The sequence below is a fragment of the Lemur catta genome, chromosome 9 (assembly GCF_020740605.2).
Source record: "Lemur catta isolate mLemCat1 chromosome 9, mLemCat1.pri, whole genome shotgun sequence".
NCBI lineage: Eukaryota > Metazoa > Chordata > Mammalia > Primates > Lemuridae > Lemur > Lemur catta.
This window is the reverse complement of record NC_059136.1, coordinates 69,227,549-69,243,156: the sequence shown is the minus strand read 5'-3', so window position 1 is coordinate 69,243,156 and position 15,608 is coordinate 69,227,549. Positions and strand designations below refer to the sequence as shown.

Genomic DNA, 15,608 nt, shown 5'->3' with positions numbered 1-15,608 from the left:
GAACCTATGTTGGACGAAGAGAAAATATATCCTCTTTAGTTGTGGGAGAATTTGGGTTTTTGAATAAGTGTCATTGACTTGGTTTTTAAATGATAGGCTGGAGCAGGAGCTGAAGGCCTTCTTTCTTCCATTTAGCCAATTTTTCAGTTATTGGGCCAATACTTGTTAAGTGGGATTACATAGTACTATAATTCCTGTGGTTCTCATTACTGTAAGGTTAGTTGTGTTTAGGAGTTTTCAGTGAACAGAGCTAGGAAATGTGTATTGTCTTAGAAAGGAAAAAACCAAATCCTCAGTTCATGCTGATATTCCCAATTGAAAGTAGTAACTGTCTGTAAATGCCATTTCCACTTAAAAGGAAAACATTTTTAAATTTAATTAGATTGTATATTTATATATCTTTTCTCTTAACCCCAAAATCTTGATTCCAAATGACAGTAACATAATAGTATCTGTTTTATCCTAATACACCTACATAGAATAATTTCAAAATAACAACAAATTAAAACAGAAATAGCAGGTTCACTCATTGTAATTTAAGATTTCTTTGTTTTTCCCCCTTAGGATATAAAACCAGAATACCATGTTTCAAAGTAATTTAGAGTAATTCTCCATTTGGTTATGCCACCAATTTGGTAATCAGTTAGGTTCATTGTTTTCAGTTTTTTAAAAAAATTCATTTTGTTTTATAACCGTATAAAACATTTATATAGTTCTGGAGTCAAAACCAAGGTACATTTAGAGAGGTCTGCCTACTAGGTCCCATTCTTGCCACTTCCCTCTCTTGCCCTATAGGTTAACAGTTTTATTTGTTTTGGTTTATCTATCTGTTGCTTTTTAAAAGTATAAGTGGAGATATACAGTGTATTTATCATATCTCTCCTTGTGACTCCCCAGTTTTTACATACTTTTCTGCACCTTGCTTTTTTTCACTTAACAGTGTTATCCTGGAGTTCATGTCATAACAAGATATTCCTTTTTATTGTTGAATAGTACTCTGTTGAATAGATGTACAAAAGTTAACTACTCTCCTATTGATGGACATCGGGGTTCCACTCTTTGCTGTTACAAATAGTGCTGCAACAAATAGCTTCATGCAAATGTCATTTCTTAGTTTTGCTCATGTGACATCAGGATAGGAGATTTTTGGGTCAAAGTGTAAACATGCAAATTTTGCCAGTTATTGCCAAGTTTCTCTCCATAGGGGCTGTACCATTTTGTATTTCTACCACCTATATATGAGAGTGCCTATTTTCCCATAGCTTAACCAAAATATATTATCAGGCTTTGGATTGTTGACAATTAGATACTGAAGTGGTATCTTAGTGTCATTGTTAATAGCATTTCTCTCATGAGTGAGGTTGAATGATAAGGGACATTTGCATTTTGTTTTCAGTGAATCATGGGGATGTATGATTCTGATGTGTACTCCACTGAAGAACCACTTGCATAATTCCTTCTACTTCTGCTTCTGCTTTTGCTCTATATAAGAGGCTTGGAGCCACGTTTTTAGTTCAGTGTAACTTGTGTAGGTCCTGTGGCCAACATACCTGAAGTGTAACTTTCCTCTTGGTGTTCACCTATGCATGAGAGTTCTCAGTTGGAGTAAGAAAAACTTGATCTGGCTGATTTGAGCAGAAAAAGAACTTATTGAAAGGCTATCAGGTGAATCACCAGAAGTCTAAACAACCAATTGGAAAATAGACTTGCACTAAGGGAGTCTTAAGTAGCCAAGAAAATGCCACGACAGTATTTATCATTTTGAACATCAGTTACTGCTCTCCTTTGAGAAACAGTGTTCTTTGGAAATACTGAACTTTGACTGGTGCTAAATGGCACCAGAATTTAGTGCCTTTCTTTCCCATTCTTTTGTTCTTGCTTTTGCCCTTCTTTGATTTTGTTGATCTAATTTTTAAAAATAAAAAGCACCTTAAAATCCATAGTCTTATTGATCTCACAGTACTTTGTACAATAAATATCACTACTAATTTATCAGTGAGAAAACAGAATCAGAAGGATTAAGTGCCTTCCTTTAATAATGGGAATCCAACTGAGGTCTTAGGACTCCATAGTTGTTATTCCTTTTATTAGATTGCAATAACCTCTGTATTTTTAAAATACTCAGTACCATGATTAAGGCCCCTCTACTATTGAAGTCTGATAGATTTTTGTCTCTAAACTGAGGTACTCTGTCCTAAACCAAATTATTAATTTATTTTTATTATTAGCATATTTATTCTTATTTTTGTTCTTAACCCATTTCTGATTGGCAGCAACAAATGAGAATAAGAACATTGATCATGGAAAGCAGAAAAACTATGATGGAAAAAAATCAAACAGAAAACTACCTATTGTAATATGGTAATGTACTGTAGTGTACTGTGTACATAAGCATAATAGTATACAGGAGTGTATTGGCTTTAATATTTTAAATTTAAAACTTTCACCAGGAAAAAGTCAGAAGCATAATTGGCAGGATGTATAAAAAGAATAAGACAAGATGGAAAAATTAATGTGCTGTTATATTCACATTTATAATTTTTTAGCTATTGTTTCTTGTGGTACCTTAGTAATTTTACTTTTTAAAGTAAAAATTTTAAATCATACATGACTTAACTTTTGTATGAGTGGTATAAAGTATAGACTTAATTTATTTTCAAATATTTCAACATTTATGGAATAATTTGTCTTTTCCCATTGATTTGAAATGCCACCATTATATACTAACATCTTGCTCTATTCTCTTTACCTCTCATCTTATATCACTGTTAGAATATTTTAATTATTTTCATTTTATGGTACTTTTAAAAAAATATTGAGAGAAATCTTTCATTACTTTGGATTGAAAAATATGCCTTCACTATTCTCTAATTTTCTTTGCCTTTTATTTGACTGTTTAGTCTTCTCTTTTCCTCTGCCCCCACCAAAAGCACTAAAAACCAATCAGGTGGTGTTTTTATTTAAAAATAATGTATTAAATTGGAGATAATTGAAATCTTTGAGTGTTAAAATTTCCAGATCTAGGAATATATCATTTCATTCTCTTTAAAGTTTTTTATGTCCATCAGTAAAGTTTTATAGTTAGTTACTTCATGTGGATCATATACATTTCTTAAGTTTATTACTAGATTTGGGGGTGGAGATGTTATTGTGAGTGGAATTTTTAAATTAACTCCCCCTCATTCTCTTTCTGATAGTTTCTTATTTTTTATTTTTAATTATGGTTTTTAAAAAATATTTTTATAACCTGACAGTAGAGGACATTCTATATCTAACACCAATGGAAACTTATTAAATGGGAAATTCCACAGATTTGAACAACTATTTGAATTATTAGGTTGTCTTCCTAATTATTTAAAATTGTAGTGTTATGTATTTATATGCACATTTTTGCCAGAATATTATAAATTCTTCTTGAAATTAAAGTTTATTTATTTATTTTTTTTTGAGACAGAGTCTTGCTGTGTTCCCAGGCTAGAGTGAGTGCCAGGGCATCAGCCTAGCTCACAGCAACCTCAAACTCCTGGGCTTAAGCCTACTGCCTCAGCCTCCCTAGTAGCTGGGACTACATGCATGCTCACCATGCCGGGCTAATTTTTTTTATATATATATTTTAGTTGACAAGATAATTTCTTTCTATTTTTAGTAGAGATGGGGTCTCGCTCTTGCTGAGGCTGGTCTTGAACTCCTGACCTCGAGCAATCCACACGCCTCGGCCTCCCAGAGTGCTAGGATTACAGGTGTGAGCCACTGCGCCTGGCCTAAAGTTTATTTTTTAAAAGTCTCTTTTCTTACCTTGCCGACTTTTAGCATTATTGAGCATTTTGCCAATTAAAGGTATGCAATGGATGCATTTTGAATGGATCTGCAGTTAACTCTGAAGAGTTAATACTGTACAGTCAGTAATAATAATAGAGTAATAGTCACCATTGTTGGGTGCCAGGCATTTGTTGATGGTGACAGTGCTTTGCATGCTTTCACTCACCAATCCAAAGAATCAAGTACTATTGTTCCACTATTTTTCAGATGAGAAGATTGAGGTACAGAGAGGTTAGTTGACTTACTTATGGTCAGACTTCTAGTAAGTAGCACGGTAAAATAATGAACCCAGATATGTCCAATCCTGTGCTTTTAACACCATCATATCCTGCCTTCTTTTTTTCCAGTCTTCTTCTAGCATATGGATAAGATCTGCATAAACCGAGGCAGTGGCACTTTTATTCCGAGTAAAGAATCTTGGTTGGGGAGTATCTTGGGAGAGAGCAAGTCTGGGCCTTCTATATTAGTCCAGTGGTGTTAAGCGTAGAGGAGCTTGGAACAGTAAAGGATGGAAGTGAGTTTTGTGAAGACCCTGATAGCACTTCAGACATAACATTGACTACTTCCTGATTGCTTTATGTTGTCAGTACTGAAATATAGTATGCATACTTTGAATCTCTCTTGTTATTCCTTAAATATTAATTTAGGACTATTGTATTTCAAGCACTCTACCTCTGCTGAAGCATTTATCACATTGTATTTAAATGATTTATTTGTGTGACTATTTATTTGGATTACTATTCTCTCATAACAGAATGGAAGCTTACATAGCTTTGTTTGTTTTCATATCTTTAACATCTGGTGCATGTAACATGGAGGAGGCTTTCCTTTTCCTTATCTCAGACCCAGGTTGTTGATAGGTAATTGATTATAAAGGTGATCTTAATAAGTTGTTATGGCTTGGTAGTCAGTACTTTGCCCTGAAGGTATGTAGTCCCCTATTTGGATTCAAATGTTTAGCCTAAGTTAGTTTTTTCACATCTCAGGTAAATTAGACTTAAAATTCACTTTCGTTATAGAAAGGGTTATGATTAACTTTTATAATGACATTTTGATTTTAAGGTTTTTATTTGAAAAAGCAAATACTTCTTTTTCTTTTTGGAAACCAACTTTCCGGGTAAAACATTAAAGCCTTTTTTAAAAAAAGTACCACCGTTATATAATTTCTAGAAGATAAATTATGAATACTACCTGGCAGGGGTGTTAATAGGCCTGTTGAATCTGAAAACACTTTCCTCTCGACCTTGATGCAGTTTAATATTAAATTAAAATGATGGGTGAGGATGTGGAGAAATCAGAACCCTCTTACTCTGTTGGTAGGAATGTAAAATGGTACAGCCACTTTGGAAAATAGTCTGGCAGTTACTCAACAGAGTTACCATATGAGCCAGCAATTCCACTCCTAAGTATATGCCCAAGAGAAATGGAAACATATGTTCACACAAAAATTTGTACACAAATGTTCATAGCAGCATTATGTACAACAGCCAAAAAGTAGAATCAGTTCAACTGTTCATTAGCTGATGAATGGATAAATAAAATGTGGTGTGTCCATATACTAGACTGTTACTTCGCAAGAAAAGGAATGAAGTACTGTTGCATACTACAATATGGGTGAATCTTGAAGACATTATGCTAAGTGAAAGAAGCCAATCACAAAAAGACAACATGTTGTATGATTCCATTTATATGAAATGTCTAGAATAGACACATCTATAGAGATAAAATGTGGATTAGGGTTGCCTAGAGCTGGGGGTGAGGAGGGAAGTGGTTAGGAGGGTGACTGCTTAATGGTATGGGGTTTCTTTTTGGGGTGACAAAAATATGTTAAAATTAATTTTGATAATTATGGTTGTACAACTCTGTGAATATGTTAAAACCATTGAATTGTACAGTTTAAATGGGTAAATTATATGGTATGTGAATTACAGCTCAATAAAACTATTACCAAAAAATTCAGATGGCTTTCAGGCATTATCAATAGTCCTTTTGTATTATTTCTTTATTCTGTCAAAGAGAAGAGTTCTAGTTGCACAGGAAACACAGTTCCATTTTATTAATTTATTAGCATGCAGTACTGTTTTTGGCTACACATATTCACTAGAGACTATCATATTTCTGTTAGTTTCTAGTGCCAAACTAAAAAGAAAAAAGAACTGGTTTGGAACAGCAATATATACAGAAGTAGTTGTAGATGGAGAAATTAAGAAAACAGCAAAATCCAGTAGTTCTTCTAATCCAAAATGGGATGAACAGCTAACTGTGTAAGTATCTTGTATCAAAAATGCAAATCTTCAAAAGGGACTGTGCTTCTTGGAATATGAATATTTTATATTTATTTTGTAAAATGATTTCAGAGTAATGAGAGCTTTTTCCAATGTGAAGAGACAATTTAAAGTATGAAGAAATTTTTGGTTTATTTCACTCTTTTTTAGAGAGAAAGCCTAATAATCTTTGCTTTTGCTTTATAAATTATTTCTATATAGCCATATTTTCTCTAAATGTCTTGTTACAGAAATAGGTAGGACAGAAAATTAGTCATCCTTAATTTTGGCATTTTGAAATGTAATGGTATAAATTTTTGTATAGTAAAAGTATTACAACTAATACTGTCAATTTTAAGTCTTTAGAAATTTGTTCAAATAGAAACAGTGTTACTATGAAGTCCCCAAAAGTCTCTTGTTGTGTTGCTGGTGTTTTGGTTTGCTAATTATGAAAATTCTTATGGAGTTATTAAAGTCCTAATGTATTTGAAAGTAAATATTATATTTTATTTATAATTCAGATCATTTACCGTTTTATACAATATTCTCAAACTGAATTCATGGTTTTTAAAAAGTTACCAAAATAAATGGTTTAATAGGAATTGTCACTTAGAGTGATAATGTATACTTCTGTATTTTTGTTATAATTTTACCCTTACAGAAATGTGACCCCACAGACTACATTGGAATTTCGAGTTTGGAGTCATCACACTTTAAAAGCAGATGCTTTATTAGGAAAAGCAGCGATAGATTTGAAACAAGCTCTTTTAATACACAATAGAAAATGTAAGTTTTTTATTCTAACCTTTGTTTCATTATAAGTTTATTTTAGCCACTTTAAACATGTCCTGAAGTCTAAAAGTAAAAAAAAAATGGTGTTGTATTTATAAAAGAGAACTTCAGTTATTGCCTATGATTGCTTTTAAGTTTGTGGTGTTATATGAAGTAGAAAATATTTGCCCTGGCATTTCTCTATTCTGCAGGTTTACAAAGTGATCTCAGTCATCCATAAGTACCTGATTATCAGTGATCATCAGTTACTTATTATTAAATACTTTTAAACTTGAAAAAAGTGATCATTATCTGAGCTTACTCTGTTTTGTTACTTGACTAATAACAATTTTATTTGGATAAAATAAATTCTAACTCTTAAATTTTCCTTTTTTATTACATAACTCATTTATTGTAGAAAAATATGGAGAATATAGAAAATCACAGAGTAATATAAAAGTTATCTTGAAATCGACTATCCAGTTAGAACCACTCTTAAAAATTTGATGTCTCTCTTTTTCTTATTCATAGACACAAACATTTTTTCTTTTCTGCATTTACTGGTTTATCTTCTGGTCTTTTTGCGTGTAGCATTTAAACATCATGTTTCTATGATAGTAAATTTTGCTAGACTGGAGATTTTTAAGGTAGTTTAAAATTTAATTATTTGTAAACCTCCTATCATTGTGTACAAAAATTTGACGGTATATACATGTTTGTAATTCTGGGAAGAAGGTTCATAGCTTTTATCAGATTCTTAAAATATGTGATCCATTGAGTATTAAAAACTAGAGTTCTAGTTTATGATTTTTAGGAGCCACATAATATTTTTTTCATACCATAATTTATTTGATCTCCTGTTGTCTGGCATTTAGGTAGTCTCTAATATTTCATTCAAACTATGCCCTTGTTCAAATCTCTAAATCTTTGGGCTTATCTTCTTATTTCTTTAGAGATTTTCTCATTAATTCCTAAAATTAGATTTGCTCGGTTAAAGGTTAAAGTGCCAATATTTAAAATAACAAGTTGATTTTTTGTGTATTCAATTATAATTTTTTAAAAAATATTCTATTAAAGCATTGTAAGTTTGATTGCCTGCTAGCTTATGGCTTTTTTTGTGGGGGGTGTGGTTCATGAAATTCATTTTGGTACAGAAATAAGTAATATGTTTCATAAGTAAGTTTACAGTACTTTGCCTGGATTATTATTATTACTTAACCATGGTCCCATTGTTGGATATTTAGATTGTTTACAATTCTGTTATATTAGACTGTACTGAACCTCCATGTAAAGATTATAATTATCCTCTATCCTAAGATTATGTTTATCTGCCAAAATGATCTAAGAAAGTTGTAATGTCAATACATTTTGAAGTGAAACTCTAAGTTATGTAAACTTAAAGTTATCTCTTAAGATTTAATTGAGCAGAATATGCTCAGAGGAAAAATAAAATTTTATAAGCATTCATACAGTGAGTAGGTGGCTTCAGAAATTGTAGTAGTTGTATCCTGCACATCCTAGGCAGTCAGTAAATTTTTTTTAGAAATGGAAAGGTATATTAGTTTGCTAGAGTTGCTATACCAATACCACAGCCTGCATGTCTTCAGTAACAGAAATTTGTTTTCTCATGTTTCTGGAGGCTAGACGTCTGTGATCAAAGTATTGGCAGGTTGGTTGCTTCTGAGGCCTCTCACTTTGGCTTGTAGATGGACATCTTTTCCCTGTATCTTCATTCACATGGTCTTCCCTCTGTGCATGTGTCAGTGTCCAAATTTCCTCTTTTTAAAAAAAATTGTTTTAAGAGATGGGGTCTTGCTTTGTCACCCAGGCTGGAGTGCAGTGGGACAATCATAGCTCATTGGAACCTGGAACTCCTAAGCTCAAGCAATCTTCCTGCCTCAGCAAAAATTACTATTTACAAGAACAATACAAGGAGACATGTCTGACCTTCCTTTTCATGGCCAGCAACACAGCTTTAGGGTATTTCTGAGGTATCCTTGGCCAACGAGGTACATTCAGTCAGCTGGGGGGCTTAAGATTTTATTTTAGTTCACAATTCCCCTCTTTTGGCCAAGATCTGTCAGAGGCAGCATTGATGGCCAAACTTTTTCCCATCATTGCCGGGGTGGTGTAGCTACCTGCCCTGGATCCATCCAGGCCCATGGTGGGACCCTTGTGTCCAAGGGGATTTAATAGCCAAAAAGGCTTAGAGCCAATTAAATGTTCTAGTCCAGATGGAACTGGAGGTGGATAGGCACCCATCAACATTTTAAAACCTTCTAGGTAACATAAGAGTAAAAATCAAAATGTCAAAGGCAATGTTACAAAATTAATTGATTTATAAGAGGTGAGCTACTGTATTCTTGGGTTTAGTTGCAGAGTTGTAGCAATTTGTTATATAAACATAAGTGTTGTTAACCATTTAAGCTAAGGAATTTAGAGACTTGTGTTATGTCAGAATATTTTTGGTCACTTTAGTAATTTGTCCTAAGGTATCTGATAAATTTTTGTTATATCTCTATTTGCTTAAACTCTATAACTGAGAACAGTTATACTTAGGAAACTCTAAGTTTGTGGGAACTAGGAAATTCTTTACAGTTGGGATGAATGTTTGGACCACGTGTCCCGAAAAGGCAACGTCTCTCATTTAGTATTTGTTTAGACATTTGTGTTCCTATCCTTGATCTGGAGAGTCGTCCATCCCTTGAAATCCTCCTTTACTATCTCACATGCCTACCTCTTCCATGATAGTCCCTGGGCCTGCAAGGGAGGATGTTTATAGTTTTAGTAGCAGGTTGTTGGCAGTGAATAACAGATTGGGCCTGCTGGGATTCAGTAGTTTTAAATCCTTGAGATATCAGGTGAACTTTGCTGTTACTTAATACTTGGCTTTACTCTGGAAAACAAAGCAAAAAGAATCAGAAATGTTTTAAATAAAAAGTCATTAAAAAAAAGAACAATAGTCATTTGGATTAGGGCCCACCTTAATGACATCATTTTAACCCAGTTACCTCTTTAAGATCCTATCTCTAAATACAGTGTCACATTTTGAAGTACTGGGGCTTAAGACTTCAACATATGAATTTGGTGGGGGGAACAATTCAGTCCATGACAAAGGGTAAATACATTTCAAGAATTAAATCTTGTGGTAGAATCAATGCTTTAAAGGTAGAAGCAACCTATGAGTATTAGTCCCAGCTACTCATTTTATTGATAAAATAACTTCATCTAAGTTATTAGTTTACAAGAGCATACAAGTAATTGCAGGGTTGTGATTAGAACACAAGTTTTCTCATAGCTGCCTAATTTTGATTAGATGTAATACAAAATTACTGTGGTTCTTGACAGCCTTGAAGTAATTAAAAATACATTTATAAATGATGATAAAATTCTTGGTTGCCTTTGATTCAGCCTCTGGGTTTAACACTTGGACTCTGAGTTTTAGTTAGGTATCAGTTGAATGAACTATAGTTAAATTTTGGAGGTATTGTGGTATTTACCTTTAAAAAGAAGTAAACAAAAACTGCTAAGAACAAAATAGGTAACCCAAGAAAAACATGACAGCAAGTGATGAATAAAGATAGTTGATACTAAAAACATTCTTTGTTCCTATCTTTAAATCAAGAGTCACTCACTGGTTTAGGGGGGAAAGATTATTGATAGAGGTATTATGTTTCTAAGGTGTTCTGTATCCAGAAAATGATAATCAGCATCTTACATGAATAGAATCTGTATATTTGTATAGAAGGCTCCAGTGAAGGGATGTTTTGGGGTATGTCTCTTTCTCACAGGTTTATAGAGAATAGATTTTTAAGGGATGAAGTGAAAGAGAAATCTCCTGGGAGGAAAGAAAAACTGAGGTTTTAGGTCTTGTGACAAGAAAAGAAGAGACAGTGAAAGCCTATCTCGCTTTTATGGAAGAACCCTGGACCTAGCATGCCTGAAAAGTTCCAGTATGGTTTCTGGCAAGACACTTAAAAGAAAGTTTGTGGTATGAATGGTAGACAGGATAAAGTCTTTGAAAGCTGTTGCAATATGGAGGTGGTTGGAACCAGGAGAAATATTTGTGGGGGCCATGATATTTGAAGGTGATTTTAAAGGATGAAAGGGCATGGTTTGGTGATAGTGGGAAAATTATTGTAGGAATTTGAGGTGGCATTTATAAAAATTATAAACTACAAACAAAATGGAATTATTGAGCAACTTGAAAATAGAAACTATCTTATTCATCTGTGTTATTTCAGTGCCTCCCACAGTCAACAGCCAGACTTAAAAAAAATTGTAACAGAGAAACTTATGTATTTGAATAACATCTTACTATGGAATCTTATTCTATATAAAATTTTACTATGTGTAAAACACGTAACAGTGTTGACCCACAAAAGCATGCACGTGCACACACTAACATGTCCTTAACTCTTTTTACTCCTAGCAGTTCCTGAATTAACTTCTGTGGAACCCTCTTCCTCAAACCAGTTTGAAAGTCACTTGGCTATAAGATCAAGTTTAACTCCTGATTTTACTACCTTACAGAGTCTTAGTTCAGTTTGTCTAATTTCCTACTTATAATTCTTAGTACCCTGCCTGCTCTGTCCAACTAATCTTCTTATATCTTCTGAGTATGCTTTGCTAGTTCTCCTTTACTGAAAGCAGTCTTTTCATCACTGATCATTTCCTTGGTATTTTCAATAATTATACATTTATTTGGTGTTTTTGTATTTAATTCTTTAACATAGATGGAATATTATGGAGAATGGTGTAAAACATACATCAAAATTAGTTATTTGGGAGACTGAAGTGGGAGGATTGCTTGAGGCCAGGAGTTTGAGGCTGTAATGTTCTATAATCATGCCTATGAATATTACTCCAGCCTGGGCAACATAGTGAGACCCCCATCTCTAAAGGAAAGTGTATCTAAATTAATGATTAGTTTCCTTCTGTTAAAATTATGTCCATTTTTATCACATGGATGAATTTGGCCCACTAACATTTTATGTTCCACTAATATAGCAGGCTCTCCTGACTCTCCCTTCCTTGTTTTTCTTTTCTTTTTTTGTCTTGACAGTGATGTAGGCTCTGTAGTGTACTCAATGTTTTTGTCTGAGTGTTCTTGGAATGTAACTTTTAACTATCCTTATCTTTCAGCATAAACTTATTTGAACTTGCTCTAAATCCTTTTTGAAATGGGGTAGAGGTATAATAAGTAAGTCCACAAATAGAAACACAAATAAACTAATTGTAATAACTGTATATAACTGAAGAAACTGAATATCATTCTGATTTAGGGATGAGATTTTTCCTATAGATACTGTCTTATTGCATTTGTGTTGCTATAACAAAATACCTGAGACTGGGCAATATACAAAGAACAGAAATTTATTTCTCACAGTTCTAGGGTCTGGAAGTCCAAGACCAAGGCATCAGCAGGTCTGGTGTCTGGTGAGGGCCTGATCTTCACTTATAGGATGGTACCTTATTGGTGCATCCTCTGGAGGATGAACATTGTGTCTTCACATGGTAGAAGGGACAGAAAGGGGCAAACCCTCTCCCTCAAGCCCTTTTATAGGGGCCGTAAACCCATCACGAGGGCTTTGCCCTCATGACTTAATCTCCTCCTACAGGTATCACCTCTTAGTACTATCACACGGGGACTCTGGGAGGCCAAGGCGGGAGGATCTCTTGAGCTCAGGAGTTCAAGATCAACCTGAGCAAGAGTGAGACCCCATCTCTAAAAAAAAGAAAAAAAAATACAGTCACATTGGCAATTAGGTTTCAACACATGCATTTTGAGGGATCCATAACAATTATTTTATTCTGAACTATTTTTAATGGTTACTGTATATATCTTAAATGACTCTCATTTTCTTATTCTTTCGTTAGTAATGGTGCTATGTATTACATGTTTATCTTTTATTGGGAAGATGTGTATATTAGAACCACTTAAATAAGGATAAAATGCCAAGAATCTTGTGAAGAAGGGAGTACCAAAAAGGACAATCTGTGAATAATAACATAGAGTGTACTTTAAATTGCCACTTATCCTGACCATTATCTTGATTTCCAATCTTCTAAAATATATTCTTGTATAATCCTAGTTCCATTAAATTGTGTTGACATATTCTTTTGGTGTTTTATATTTTTATATTATTTTTTTTCTGTCTTCATAATGAAAAGTTAGCTTCGCTTAACACAATTTTCTAAGGGTTGCTGTCCAGTAGCACTTTCTGCAGTGATGGATGTGTTCTATGTCTGTGCTATTCAATTTGTTAGCCACTAGCCACATATGGCAGTTGGACATTTGAAATGTGGCTGATGTAACTAAAGAGCCTAATTTTAAATTTTATTTCATTTTAAATAAATTTAAATTTAAATAGCCTCATGTGGCCATTGGTTACCATATTGGACAGTGTAGCCTTAGACCATTTCCTTGTTTGAGTTGCAAAATCAGAATTTATCTGTATTATTTTTTAAAATAGCATTTCTTCTTGCTTATTTTTATCCTTTTCTTATGTAAAGCTTTACTTTTTTATCACATCAGGTTTTGTTTTTTGTTTGTTTTTTATTTTTGTTTTGTTTTATTTTAAGAGATGTAGTCTCCTGTGTTGCCCAGGCCAGAACTCAGTGGCTATTCATAGGCAAGATCAAAATGCACTGCAGGCTTGAACTCCTGGGCTCAAGAGATCCTCCCACCTCAGCCTCCTGAGTAGCTGGGACTACAGGCCCATGCTTTAGGTTGTCTTTTGTAAGGATCAATTCTGGAAGCTCGTCATGTATTTTTTTAATTGTTATCCTGAAATCTGTTCTGTTTTAGAAAAGTTTCTAAATTTAGAGATTTCTAAGTTTCTCCCTCAATACAATTCTCTGCTATTTGTCTTTTGTGTTTCCTCTGGCACCCTTATTAATATAATTTAATCATATTGATAATTTTTCCTGGGTATATCACTTGTGTGATTTGTTTGCTTGATCGTTGTTTTGGTTTTGATTGATATTGTTTGTAACTCCTTTCTTTGTTGCCTCCAATGTTTTGAAATTTTCATATTTACCATTTCTAGTTTTCACAAAATCATTTCTTTTATACTAGCTCTTATGGCTTTATTTAAAAATCCTGGTAGTTTATATTAACCAATAAATCTTATTTCATTTGCCTAATATTTTTAAAGTTTTTCCATATAAGTTAAGGATATATTCTTTTTTTTTTTTTTGAGACAGAATCTTGTTCTGTTGCTCTGACTAGAGTGCGGTGGCGTTATTAGCCCACTGCAACCTCAAACTCATGGGTTCAAGCAATCCTCCTGCCTCAGCCTCCTGAATAGTTGGGACTACAGTTGTGCACCACCACACCTAGCTAATTTTTTCTATTTTTAGTAGAGACAGGGTCTCGCTCTTGCTTAGCCTGGTCTTGAACTCCTGACTTCGAGTGATCCTCCCACTTTGGCCTCCCAGAGTGCTAGGATTACAGGCATGAGCCACCGCACCTGGCCTTGAGTTGCTTTTTAGTTTTATTTTCCCATTTGCTAACAGCCAATAGGCTTTTCTTTTCATTTTTTATTTATGATTTTTTAACACATTGACTGCCACACTAGAAAAAAAAAATTCCTTGGGACCATGGTGTTTAATTATGAAAATAGAATAAAAACTTTGAAAACAAAATGATCATTTCTAGTTTAATGAAAAATTGGTTATTTTTTATTGTTTTCTTTGCGTGAGTTACATGCAACTTGAAAAATAGTTCTCATGGCTCCCAAGGTGAAGAGGCATGTGAGTTACATATGCTCCATGAGGCCCTGGGCTCAAAACTAGTGTCAATTAAATACAACTCAGATGGCAGTTAATGTGTTAAAAAATAAAGATGCCTTTGTTGTTTTGATATGTTTGGTTCAAAGCTTTCTATCTTCCAATAAGTCAAATATCTTATCTTTTATATACTCTGATAACTTGAGTAAAGTTAAAAGCCCTTAAAATTAACTGTATTTTTTACTTTCGTAGCACTGGGACTTTTCTTCATTCAGTAAACATTGAGTTTATAAAAGAAGCATCCAAAACATATGGTCTCTGACCACTCCCCTACTTCACCATAATAAAAACCTAACAGTTTGCTATATCAGAATAGATTTTGTAGTTGGGATCATTTGTTCCTCTTCAAGTTTATGAGGCTAATTTCTTCCTTTGCTGAAGGCCCCAGTATTCCCAGTATTCTGTTCTCATAAATTCATGGTTTTTTACCTATCCTTTGTGATATATTTAGGGTAAAGTAGAGGACTAATTTGAATAGGCATTTTTTCTATTTTTGCATTTTTTTATCCTTCATAGTACAATATGAGCTGTTACAGCTATCTGTAACCTTAAGTAAAACTCACCACTGTCTGGGCATGGTGGTGTATGCCTGTAATCCCAGCACTTTGGGAGGCTGAGGTGCGAGGATTGCTTGAGGCCAGGAGTTCAAGACTAGCCTGAGTAACACAGTGAGACTACCTAAAACAACAACAACAATAACAACAAATGAACTGAGTGTTGTGGTATGTGCCTGTGGTCCCAGCTACTTGGGAGGCTGAGGTAGGATTGCTTGAGGGCAGGATTGGAGCTATGATCACACCACTGCACTCCAGCCTGGGTGACAGAGTGGGATCCTGTTTCTAAAAATAAAAACTACCCACAACTAACCCAACATAAATTATCTGTATTTTTCCCCCCAAAATTCAACTGCAGCTTAGTAGGGAAATTGTTTCACTTTAGTGAGCTTCTCTTCTTAACCTT

General features: G+C 33.9%; 1 protein-coding gene across 6 annotated transcripts in view; it reads left to right on the top strand.

The window, feature by feature from the left end:
- The window catches only part of WWP1 (WW domain containing E3 ubiquitin protein ligase 1), a 119,412-nt gene that overhangs the window by 34,031 nt on the left and 69,773 nt on the right, over window positions 1-15,608 (top strand). For all 6 annotated transcript variants that reach the window (XM_045561545.1, XM_045561548.1, XM_045561546.1 and 3 more), the window contains exons 4-5: window positions 5,945-6,083; window positions 6,745-6,869. In XM_045561545.1, the coding sequence (XP_045417501.1) occupies window positions 5,945-6,083; window positions 6,745-6,869 (264 nt within the window). The remainder of the gene's footprint in view (window positions 1-5,944; window positions 6,084-6,744; window positions 6,870-15,608) is intronic.